Source organism: Montipora foliosa, chromosome 3 (assembly GCF_036669935.1).
Source record: "Montipora foliosa isolate CH-2021 chromosome 3, ASM3666993v2, whole genome shotgun sequence".
Taxonomy (NCBI): domain Eukaryota; kingdom Metazoa; phylum Cnidaria; class Anthozoa; order Scleractinia; family Acroporidae; genus Montipora; species Montipora foliosa.
In genome coordinates this window covers 7,019,041-7,031,540 of record NC_090871.1, presented here as the reverse complement: position 1 = coordinate 7,031,540, position 12,500 = coordinate 7,019,041, and the positions used below count along the sequence as shown (strand labels likewise).

The following is a 12,500-nucleotide window of genomic DNA, read 5'->3' as shown; positions in this document are numbered from 1 at the left end:
ATTTTTTGATCATAGTACCACTTTAAGCGAATAACGAGAGCACCTGATGATAAATTTCCAGTCAGTCTCGTCAAACATCCGCACCGTTCATACTATTTCTATTTCGGGAATGTTGATACACACAGAACGACTTGGAACAATCGTGAAATCGTTACAGAAGATGTATGTTTACAAACATTGCTTTTGTTATTTAAATGTGCCAACTACAGGAACAAAAGACCCTTTATTTCGACAGCCAATGAGGGTCTGGTTGGCACATATAATGACAAAAAGTGACGTCAACGATATCTTCCCTATAAAGCCTGGTTTACACTTTGACATATGCAAAAGCATAACGAAGTTCACACTTGTTACATAAGCATCAATCTCTTTCCCAGTTCCCGTGAACTTTTTAGCCAGCGGCAAAATCTGTATCTTGGCGGCCGGCCACAAGATCATGAGCTCTGGGAACGAGATTGCATATAAAGCATACGAGAAAGTGACATATGCAATCGCAGTCAGCTTATGCTTATGCTTATGTCGCTAAGCTATGCTTAGCCCTGTAAATACCAGAGGCCACTCATAGATTTTACTCTGTTTAACGCCAGTCAGGAGCCCATGAATAGGAGCGAGGAACTCCTACACTAAGCCTATGTCAAGGCATTTTTACAGACCAATCTATTTTTGGACTTTCTTTGCCGCAAAACAACAAAGGCAGTTCCGGTTAGGTGACGCTATGACATCAAGTTAGTTTCCTAAGGATTAGGGTTAGGGTTAGGAAAACAAACTTGTCGACAATTTTTTATGCTAGGGCCAGCCTCACAAAGTGGAAGCGCCGGATATTTTAGTGATCTAACGAGAAAATAATTTGTATATTTAAAACAAAAGAATACTGCAAGGCTGGTTGTACGGCTGTGAGGATATATTTTTATTTTGTTTTAGGAAAACAAAGGCAGTTCCGGTTCGGTGACGCTATGACGTCAAGTCAGTTTCCTGTGATTGTTCATCGGGTTCCTGCAGGAGTCTCATTCGCGAGAAATTCAATGTAAAAATAAATCGGTCTGTGAAAAGGCCGTGACAGGAATATATGGGAGTTACTCGCTGCTATAGCTACACATGTGTTCATACGCCAGACGATTTTACTCGTCGTCGTCCTGGCTAAAGTTCAGTATTTCCGCGAAACCAGACCTTTCCAACCAATTTACATATCAACCCAGTTGATAAACCCATTCCTGTGTCACCATCACAATTTCTTTACCAACTTTAACCGCTTTATCCATTTTATCTTTCAATTCACAGATATGTCACTTACCAGTCCACGAAGTGTCCCATCTCTTCTCATTACCAAATATCTGCCAGTATTTATGCTCATCAGTTTGACTAGACTCGGACCAAAAGACTGCATCTCAAACACAACTAAGGACAATAACAATTTTTACAGTGATCAATACAATCCTCATCTTCAGGATCTATAGTTAGTTGGAATTATCTGACGGGACTGTTCAAAAAGGGAATTATTCGACCTGATAAGAGGTCACATAATTGTCCACGAAGTGTCTTGGCTTTTTTAATATTCAGTGCAGCTTATTAACAAGGTTATAGAAAATTAGTTGCGTGCAAGACAACGCGTGTACTCACTGTATTTACTGTCCTGATCAACAGACCCTCTAACAACACCATTTGGTAGAATTTCCAAGTGGTAACCGCTTCGGCAGAATATTTTACATTGTGTTGTAGTGGTGGGTATCTTGGTGATCTTGCGGACACGCTTTAAGAAACTATCGCCCATGGATTGGAATGGCCATTTCTGATTTAGAACAAGAACAGCTCTGGGCGCGTCCTTGAAGTCTTTCTTGGATGTTGCCCATGACTTTCTTGTTTCTTTGTTCTCCTTAGATTGCACTTTTGCGTCATTTCGAGGCTTGGCTAAAGATTTTGCCCTCATGAAACAGGAGAGTTGAAACAACAGCAAAAGATGACAGCCTCTCATCTTAGTTGCGGGAGAAATAATAAAGAAAAACAGAATTGGTGACTCAGATCGTTTAAACGTAGTGTCGCTGTCGATATTATGTTATTAGGAAATCTCTTCCTTTGTCTTAAAAGGAAACCTCCACTAAAACAAGAAAATAACTTTAATTAAACACAGAATATAATTTTAACAATCAAAATTGCTTTTTCCAATGAAAGCATTTGTATCCAAAATAAATTAACTTTAAAAAAGCTTATTTTATTTTTCAAATTTCCCAGACGCCGCCATGTTGAATAATTGTCACGCGTCGTGGTTGCCCTGTGAAAAAAATAAGGGCGACCCGATAGCACGTCACAAATATTCAAGATGGCGGCCCTCGGGAAATTTGAAAGTGAAAATAAGTGATTCTGAAATTCACTTTTTTTTTTAGCTACACACATTTTCGAAGAAAACTGTCGAACAAATTTGATTGCAAACATTAAATTGTTGGTTTAAAATAATTCATTAATCGGAGTGGAGGTTCCCTAAGGACGGTGCTTATTAATTCAAAGGTATTTTTTGCGCGGGTTACTGAATATGCGGGAAAAGCAGATCTTGACAAGTGTTATTGAAATCCAAAAAGAAAATTGGGGGTAACCACGCATTTTTCGAAGATAACTAAACAACAATATTTGTAAAAAGCTTTGAAATTCAAAGCAATGTAAGGCATTCTTTTCCAAATTTTAATTATCTCTGAAAAATGCGTGGTTACCCCGAATCTTCTTTTTGGATACCAAGAGCACTTGCTAAGTTCTACTTTCTCCGCATAGTTTTGAACCGCTCAAAAATATCCCTGTATTAATAAGCACCACCCATAGGAAATCTGAGTATCTCGAGATTCGCAGAACGTATGCGCAATAACAATAGTAGGCACCGTCCATAAAGTACCACTATGATAAAAAAAAACTGAATCACTTCCCTTTTCTCCGGTTTTTGAAAGTGTGTTTGCATAATGATCTGACTGGAAAAAGTTTGATCTTTCATTTTTATCCAAAGGGCTTTTCGGAAAAATGACTATCCATCGGCTAGCGCAATTGCTGTCGCCATCACTTATCCACTGGATAGTGATTTATCCGGCGGATAGCGCGATCCATCGTTTGAACAACTGTGGCCAGCTTAAGATTTTAGCGTTCAAACACAGCATATTATATATGCAAAACACGAGTTTAAAAATCTGAAATCCCGAAACTACAGTGCTGCATATTCAGTTAAAAGAACGAAAGAAAGAAAGAACTTTATTGGCTTACACAAATTAGTGGTAAACCCAGTAGTTCGCAATGTTCAGCCTCGAACACACGCATGGCATCAATTTTCTTAAACTGGAGGGTGTTTGACGTCATTTTCTCCTCGTTCCGACTCTCTCAAGATTTTAAAGTTAGTAATGGCGGACAATTAAATAGGAAAATAAATGGGCGTCTTTTTGAAACCAATGCATAAGACGTGGGTGTGACTTGTGTTTGGTTAACATAATTTCGAAATCCAAAGAAAAAGAAAAATTAACTTTTTGGTCTTAATATTAGCTCTTTAAAGGGGCCGATAAGTTGCCTCAGGCTCTGTAGTATACAGATGCTTGTAACACTTGCACTAAAGCCCGGCTTACACTACAGAAATTTTTTGGCACGGCTCGGGTGAAATTGGCACGGGTCCCAAAAAAAAATTTCGGCTCGGATAAAATTTGCGGTGTAAACAACCTGTCAGTACCAAATTTCATCCGTGCCGAACCAAAATTCTTACCCGTGCTGGGACCTTCGGCGAGTTAGTCCGGGCCGAGCACGGGTAAAAATGGTACGGGTGCTGAAAAAATAGGCACGGTTCGGATAGAACAAGTAGTGTAAACACTTTAAAAGGCCAAATTTGAGCCTTAATTCATATAGGCTAGCGGTTTTTTGTGTATATTTCAAGATGGCTGCTCATTCTCCACCAAAATCACGCGGGCGTTCTTGATTATAATTGAACTGCGCATGTCTACAAGAGAACTTACCCGGGCCCAAAAATTTTGGCACGGTATTTTTGATACGGTAAAAATGGTGTAGTGTAAACAAAGTTTGCCGAGCTCTTTTTAGGCACCCGTGCCAATTTCACACGAGCCGTGCCGAAAATTGTCTGTAGTGTAAATCGGGCTTAAGTCAGATCAGATCCAAAGGCAATGACCCATTTTTTATTAGGGACTGTTAAGGAAGTCTTGACGAATACATAATTTCTTATTATCAAAAAGAGAAGCACTTCACTTAAACCCTCTCTGTTCAGTACCTCAGTCTTCTTGCACTAAAGAGGATGAAGAAAGGGCATCTCAAATTTTCAAATTCAGGACCATTTATACATCAAAATGAAAACGAAAGCTTTTCATCAACTTTATTTCAACGAGTATCCTATTGATCTCTAGGTAATTTAGGGTTACAGGCAAATTATACAAATTAAAACTTAAATCAATGGCATAGTCATTAAGAACAAGACTCTTTAATTACCTCATCATAAAATATGGGAATGCGTTACTGTCATGACCAGGCTATGCTACTTACTATAGTAGTGAAGCATATACCAGTCACAGTATATAGCGTACTATAATTTTTGCTTACATTTTACTGAAGTATCTATCACGAAGATTACCTTATTTGGACTCCTCACAACGTGGACGAATGTTTTAAATTTCGTTACGGATTTGAGAAATAAAATATTTTTTCAATACCCTTTTTACACTATCGGATCGTGTAAAACAAGTTATTGGAGGTATTCTCTTACCTTTTGGTGGCTTACGGTTAAAGTTTGATCAAATCCAGTTATGTTGATCCAGATCTTATCGCTGCTTTCCTTTCAAGAGGACTGACTGAGCGATTTCTGAAGCAACTATCAATAAGTTGTCGCAAATTCGGAACGTTATAAACTTCATTTAAAAGTGAAAGGACACAAACCCAAATTAACACTTTGTCTGAACTGATCCTGAGTTAGCACTTCATTGAGAAATCAAAAGTCAACTTGAACAGTTCAAAACACAAAGAATATCTTCAGTGCGTCATCAATTGTTGGTAGACTTTCACTTACCGGACTAAATTTGCGCTAGACAAAAGAACCACTGTTATATTCTGATTACGAATTTCTGATTACCTATTGTTCCCCTTGTTTCCTTCTTTTATTTATGTACATGCATTATTTCAGATCCGGTATGCCATGTGGTATGTGAAAGACGAGTCCCAATTTTTGTTAGTTCTAAGAACAGACATTTTTGTATTTTTTCGTTGCAAAAGAAATTTGTTTCACTTGCTTCTTAAAATACCAGGGTGTTATTTCCCATTGTATTTGCAAAGAAAGGTTGCGAAAAGAACACACCCCCAAAATTATACTTCTTTTCTTCTCTTAACAAAGCGATCCACAGAAAACATAAGCAATCGTGCCCTCGTTGTTAATATGTAAGCTGATGAATCGAGGCTTTTGAAAATCATTTATTCCGGAAATGTCGAACTTCCTGTGTTAATCTTATCATTTTCATGCATATTTGCAGAAGAGTTTTCAGAAGAACCCATTTTAGGCGTAGTGTTTTGTTTATTACTTTGTAGTACATTGCTATTTTAATCTTAAACAATTTCACTTCCAGAAGTAAACAGAGTACGTTTAACAAGACTGGCTTTAAGTCTTTGTTTTCAACTTTAGAATGCATTCATTCGTGCTGCATAACGGGTGGCTTAGTTGGTTTTGTTTGGCAGCAATCTGTAAGGTGGAAGTGATGTAATGATCTATTATTTAAGTTCAGCATGCCCGCCCTCGTTCTGCTAGATTGCATCAAACTTGATCAGAGGTGGAGCAAAGAAACAAAGGACCATTTCCGAAATTAATGTCTACGACCTTTTCAGTGTCAAGTGATTTTAATCGTTTTCTCGTGGACCCATTCAAAGAACAAAAAAATGCCTGCACAAAAGGCTAGTTGCTTGAAATTTCTTTTTGGATTTTGCAAATATTATTTGCATTTTTCGTCCTTGCTGAAATCCGCTTTGCAATTCTTATTTCAAGTCCAAAAGAACTAAAACTCCTGCTTTACAAAATAGGTTGTTTAGTTTGCTATCGGTCGTATTTTCCTTGATATTGACCACACGTCTTACTTGTTTTGGACAGGTGTTCTCATTATTGAGCTCGGATTCGTTCAGATAAGAAAGAAAATTGCTCAGGCATTTCATTTCAACACTCATTTCCTTCCGTAAGTTGTGTATACACTATCACTGTTTATCTGCGTTTCATCATAAATATTACGGCTCTAATATAACTCACTATTTTACACAAGTGTATGAATTTCAGTTGAGCCGAATTCAAAATCATGATCATACAAACGAAAGTAAGGTTTTTCCGATTACTTGTAACGGTGAAATACGATCTGGCCTTTATTCTATTTTAATAAAATTGGCTAATAATATTGTACCTAGGCTAAAAATAGATACTATAATCTGTAGGGTCCGTCTCAGATCATCCACGTTCATCAAAGTCACAACACATTCTCTACCGTGAATTAACGATTATCGTTAATTCGTAATTTGCTCTGAATTTACTATCATCGTTAATTTAGAAGACTGAAAGCTTGATGTGTATTATGGATAATGGTCATAAATTTTTCGAAAGACAACCCAAGTGTATGGACATAGGACTCGAATTTAGCTGCTTAGGGACAATATTTTAAACACCATTTGATTGTGCTGTATTATCCCTCGGGAGTAAACAATATTAAACAAAGCGAAAGGTCGGGTTCCAAAGTGCAAGACGAAGCTAAACAATTTAAAATCAAAGCTTAGGCCTAAATTATTAATCTACCTTAGGTGTAATAATTCTTCAGAAGCAATATTCTATGGGCCGGAGACTTGAATGAATGTTTTCTTGAGATTGCGGTGGCTTGATCCTCAGTGGTGAAGCGGAAAGAAGCGGTTCCTATAGAGCAGAAGGTCCGGGTTTATTTTCCTATCTTCTCTGCTACCACAAGCCCTGGGACACAGTGTCCTAAATTAACGATAATTCTAAATTCCAAGCAAATTACGAATTAACGATAATCGTTACTTTACAGAAGAGATCATGTTGCAAAGTCTCCATGTAACCGTACCAATGCCCGAGAAAAAAAGGTTTTACCCTCGTCGGAGGAGGGGTTGGGTACAGCTATACGTGGACTACCAAAGGGTAGGGGTCTCCAAAAATCTCTCTGTCACTTATCTCTCTTTCACGTTTCCCATCCTGTCATCGCCATGCAGTCGACCATTTCGCACTTTATCAAGTCGATTTACATGGTAAATTTGGCCTTCGTATGTTTTATGGCTGCCGACTTGAGGTAAATTAAATGTCTGAGATTTTCGAACTACATGACCCAATTTCGGGAAAGTTTTGATCGACTTCCGATTACTAAGAAAGATCGTGAGGGCGCGTTCGATTGACCCTATTCCGGAATAAGAATACGTGGAGTGATGATTTAAAACACTGATGTGTGGCCTTTTTGCAGCAACACAGAAAATAGAGCTATGTTTAAAATAGCATTTTAGCAGATGTTTGACAATATTAATATGAATCTCCGCAAAAACGAAGGATTTCTAACTTCTATTCCATGTATTCCTATTCCGGAATACGGTCAATCGAACGCGCCCCAAATGACGTTCCAGAAAAATTTCGAAGGCTGCCTTGATTCTTATTCATGGTCATAGTTTTAAATTTAAACTCGAAAATGGTAACCTTAGAATCACTCACGAATGAAATTATGGTTAAATAATGAACAAGATGATTCTGGGGGAGTTTTTGAAAAATGCTATCAGCTTTAATTTTTGTCCACTTTGAATTCTTCGAGTTCAACCAACATCCCAAGTGGTTTATCATGCCTATAAACCATAGAAATCTGTGGTATATTGCTTTTATATAATAATTCAGAAGACGCGCGATTTTTCCATGAGTTTACTGGCGCAAAAAAACATAGCTGATTGACTAATCAGAGCGCGCGCATTGATTTGGTTATAATATAAACTGAATATTTATCTAACATGCCCACATTCAGCACGCACAACACTGACGAGGAAATTCCTATTTTAAAATAATCAAGAAAAACAATACCGCTAATGATCAAGCGTTTGGATCTTACAGAATAAATTTTATGAAGAAATCCAACTGGAACTGAAAATGCATTCCGGAACACAGACCAGAAATCCAGTTGGTGCCTGGTGAGAGCAAGATATGAGCCCGGTGCATCGGATGCGAAAGTCAGCGGGATACCCACTGGGCCAAGTCGGCTCATGTGAAAGGCATAATTATGCAGGAAAAATATACTCTGCAAAATCTTTGCTGGTTCGTTACCATAATGCTGATAATGCATCGCGCTTTGACCAGAGTGCACCTCTCTACGGAAGAGCTTCGTTTTTAGCAGGAACAAGCGGAAATTAATGCGTCATTGACAAAACCCAGTGACGAACGATTATCGGACTTCTTAATCGAAACTAATTTTTAACTTTTGTCCTGTCTTACTACACCTCTGCATGCCTTCCTCTTATATAAGAAAAATCTTCTTAAGCAATCGTACTCGCGGGAACAAAACGGAGGCATTAAAAACGCTAAAAAGGTAACCGTGATTGACTAAGATTTGTTTTTCATGGTTGAAACCGTTCGCGTTCCATTAGCAGCAGGAAATGTGCGTCCTACCGGTTTAATCCTTAGTAAATCCGTGGATGGGAGGAAAAACATGTTGTTTTCCAACGGCACAGGGCCCTTGATAACTGCAGTATTAGCATAATTGTTCGTTTTTCTCGATTCGTCTCAAGCTGTTTCATACTGTGAGCCAAGAGGGGATGTTTTGATTTTGGTTAGAACACCCACTAATACTCACATCCGTGATTTCTTGTGGTTGTTTCTCTTTACACGTATTATACTCGTCGCAATGGTTCCGGTTGGAACCTCAAACTCGACAAGACGTCCAACTAGATCAGACAGGTCGGCGAGAATTTACTGACCTGAAGAATAAGTAGTCTTTCGAACACAACACCATCCCAAACATTCGTAGCTACAGTTGATTCGTGGGCGACGCCCTTTCTTCACCCGACATCGCGCGAAAAACGGGCAAAATGTCTTCTACAAGAGTAAGTGATCAACTTTAAAGGCTTTGAGCTTTACGTGGAAAAGTCAGTGTGTGGTAAAGAGCATGCATAGTAATATATTGGTACTTAGCTTCTTGCCCAGTTGTCGTGAGTAGAGCTGAAATTGCGTGGGTAGTGTTTTAGAAATGAGAATTTTTTGTCAGAAACAAATGAAGGGAGGTAAGGTTTTGAAAATGTAATACGAAGCGGTAAGAAATCAACTGCCAATGATGCTGGCGAGTGAGATCAGTAAAAATTTGTTTCTGATAATTCCGGCGGATTATCGTTGAACACGGCTGAAAACGATCTATCGAGATGGATCGTGTACATTGTAAACAAGAAAATGAGATTCTGATCTTTTAGCGACGAACTGTAATAATCGTCTTTGGTTTGAGTAAACGAATTCTAACATATAGACCGCCGTTGTCAACAGTCAATTTATAATTACCACCAGGACTTCACAGAAGTTTAAAGCTTCAAGCCGAGATAAGACAATGCTTTCTTCCTTGCTCTGGCCTTCTCGAGAGTTTCATCGACAGTGGACAGACTAAAATTCTACTCGTGAAATGCATGTCAAAATATACATGTTAATTTAGCCATGGTTTAGTTGTCACTGTATCAATTTTGTATTCAATATGATATTTTCCATTTTTTAAACTACTTTAACGTACACCGAAGAATTAGTATTTGAGGAACAAAGAGCGTTTTTCAAAAATCTTTTAGGGTTTTCCAATCTGATTTTCGTAGGAACTAACCAAGATCTCTAAAGAAATTTCTGTGGTCGCGTGTCGGGAGCTCAATGAGTTATAAATTCCGTTATCAAGTTCCCTTGAACGGTTTTCTTTGTGTTTTGAAGAAAAACATTGTTTAATTATTTCCTACGGTGACTCATAAGGGACACATCGATTTTCTCGTCGCAAGTTACTAACTTGAAAGCGTAACTTGCGATCGCTAGATATAACTTGCGATCGCGACTTATAACTTGTGGTCGCAACTTATAACTTGCGATCGCAACTTATAACTTGCAAGTTAGTTTCAGTATAGGTTACATAAAGCATGCATGTTTGTCTGAGAAGTTAACAGCAAAGATGGCGGGTGTTTTTTTTTAAAGCACTACCTGTCTGTTAAACAATTTCACAAAGCTCTACTCTCCCTGAGTATCTACCAAGTATGAGGAATGGCAATCAAGATCAATCAAAACTATTTGATTAAGGAGTATTTTCGTCTTTATTTTAATTACACCGAAATTCTGTCCTTTTTGGCTTTGTACCACGGTGTCCGCTTGAGTTTAAAGGATCCTCGTATCTCAAGAACTTAGCCCGAAAAAAGATTCAGTCTCGAATTGAAAGGGTTGTAGATGCAATAGACCAAGAGTTAAAGTCTAGCGGCAGTTGTATCGGGTATCGACAAATTCATCAGCGTCTCCTTAAGGATGACGGATTGGTGATAGATATAGAGACTGTTCGACGTTTAGTGAAGGGACTGGACCCAGAGAGAGTGGAGCTGCGATCCAGGAAACGATTCAAAAGTCGGAAATATGTACCAGCAGGACCTTGGCGGATACGATAACTTGAAACCGTTTGGCTTTTGTATTCACGGTGCCGTCGACGGATACAGCCGACGCATATTATGGCTTGAAGTTGGCCCCTCCAACAATGACCCGATGATAACCGTACAATACTTTATTGACTGTGCCCCTCAGTTCGGTGGCTGCCCTCGGATAGTAACGTAAGAGGCGACTGTGGAACTGAGACGGAATTGTCAGGACCGCCTCTCAGGAGCAAAAAGCTTTATCTACGGCAAATCTGTAGCTAACCAGATGATTGAGGCTTGGTGATCCTTCCTAAGCGGAGAGAGTAACACTGACTGGTGGACGCGCTTTTTTAAAGATTTATCAGAAACCGGGCATTTTGACGACGGCAATTTAATGCACGTAGAGTGCCTAAGATTTTGTTTTATGGGCTTAGTTCAAGAGGAGTTGCATAACATGGCAGAGCCCTGGAATTTCCATCGAATAAGGCCCTTTTTTCAGGCCCTTTTAAGGCCTTTTTAAGGCCCTTTTTTCAGGTGGTTGTCATCGGCGAGTCGCTGACAAAACTCGTTGATCATGCGAAATACAGTTCAAGGGGAAATAATCATGCACTAGATATATTTTGTATTAATTGTTATTTGTATGTAATTAATTTTTGTATTAATTTGTTTTTCAATTGTTAATCATGCACTAGATACATTTTGTATTAATTGTTTTTAAGTTGAACAAACTTTTTTTTCAAATCTTGATTCACGGGAGTTCGTCTTCGAACTTTTTAACGTTTGGTTACGAAAAATGCACCCAAATAACCCGACATGGTTAGTATAAATTTTCTTACATTTAAATTATGCTTAAGAAATGATCTTTTGACAAATGAATGCTAATTTTTAGGAAAGGCCGATGTGTTATTTTGTTGCATTGCTTTTTGTCTCAAACAATCTGATCTCGCCATCTCCACGGTCGAATCCCAGGCTAACTTTGCTGCCATTTTGGGCGCCAACGCTCTGGGGAAATGGTTGTGTCGGATTTAGGCATCTGCCAGGGGCAGATCCCGAAAACTTTTCGGGCCCGAAAAGTCATTTGTGAAACTGTCAATCGCTTGTTTTGGAAAGCCGATCGTTTGACATGTTTTTAAGGTAACCAAAAGAAAAGGGCCTGTGAAGTTTGACGACTTAAATCCTCTCCGTTCTTGAGATACAAATGGAATTGTGACACACAAAAACGGCCCGTAAAGTTTCGGGACTTTCGAGAAACGGGCCCCAGCTGGACACAACTTTATCAGAGCCGCCATCTTGTAATCTTAGGAAGGCACCAGCAGTTCGCTACTGAATCATTTGACATTTTTGAAATCATTTGAAATCTTTGGATACAGTATACTTCTTAGAAAAAGGCATGCTGCAGCTGAAAGTAATGATTTACAGTTCTTTTCCTATCACGCATATTGTTTTCATCCGATGGAGTACCCGACTAGAACACAAAAGAGTAATCGATTTCCTCAATGTTTAATCAGTAATGTCTCTTTCTGATATTGAATCGAAATGGAATCCTCTCAAAACTGCAACAAGTAACTCGCGGGCAAAAAGAAATTCAAACAGTGTAAATGCGAAATAATCTGTACTAAATAAAGTAAAACAAGTTTTGCTTGTTTACTCGAATATCAAGATGCAAAGCACCTGCTACAACCAAGTGGTTGACGATCCGCAGATGAATGTTTACCATGAACTCAAACCACTTAAGCCGAAAAATACCCAGATTTTAATGTATAACAGGTAACAACCTCACGAAATGAATCGGAAATAGTTTTCAAAGCAATCAAAACTATCGCCATAACAATAAACATTACAAATGGCAATCGTGGATATTAGAGAACTCCAGCATTCATATCAGTATATGAAATTGGTCTTCT

At 38.5% G+C, this 12,500-nt stretch overlaps 2 protein-coding genes across 2 annotated transcripts in view; one reads left to right on the top strand and one right to left on the bottom strand.

Moving 5' to 3' along the window:
- LOC137995214 (fibroblast growth factor 1-like) overlaps window positions 1–1,969 on the bottom strand; it is a 4,369-nt gene extending 2,400 nt beyond the window's left edge. Inside the window, exons 1-2 of the mRNA XM_068840788.1 lie at window positions 1,618–1,969; window positions 1,292–1,395 (exon numbers count right to left, since the gene is read on the bottom strand). Coding sequence (XP_068696889.1) covers window positions 1,292–1,395; window positions 1,618–1,969 — 456 coding nt within the window. The remainder of the gene's footprint in view (window positions 1–1,291; window positions 1,396–1,617) is intronic.
- Window positions 1,970–8,876: 6,907 nt separating this feature from the next.
- The window catches only part of LOC137994443 (fibroblast growth factor 1-like), a 15,738-nt gene continuing 12,114 nt past the window's right edge, over window positions 8,877–12,500 (top strand). The window contains exon 1 of the mRNA XM_068840017.1: window positions 8,877–9,066. Within this exon, the coding sequence (XP_068696118.1) occupies window positions 9,052–9,066 (15 nt within the window). The 5' untranslated portion in view covers window positions 8,877–9,051. The remainder of the gene's footprint in view (window positions 9,067–12,500) is intronic.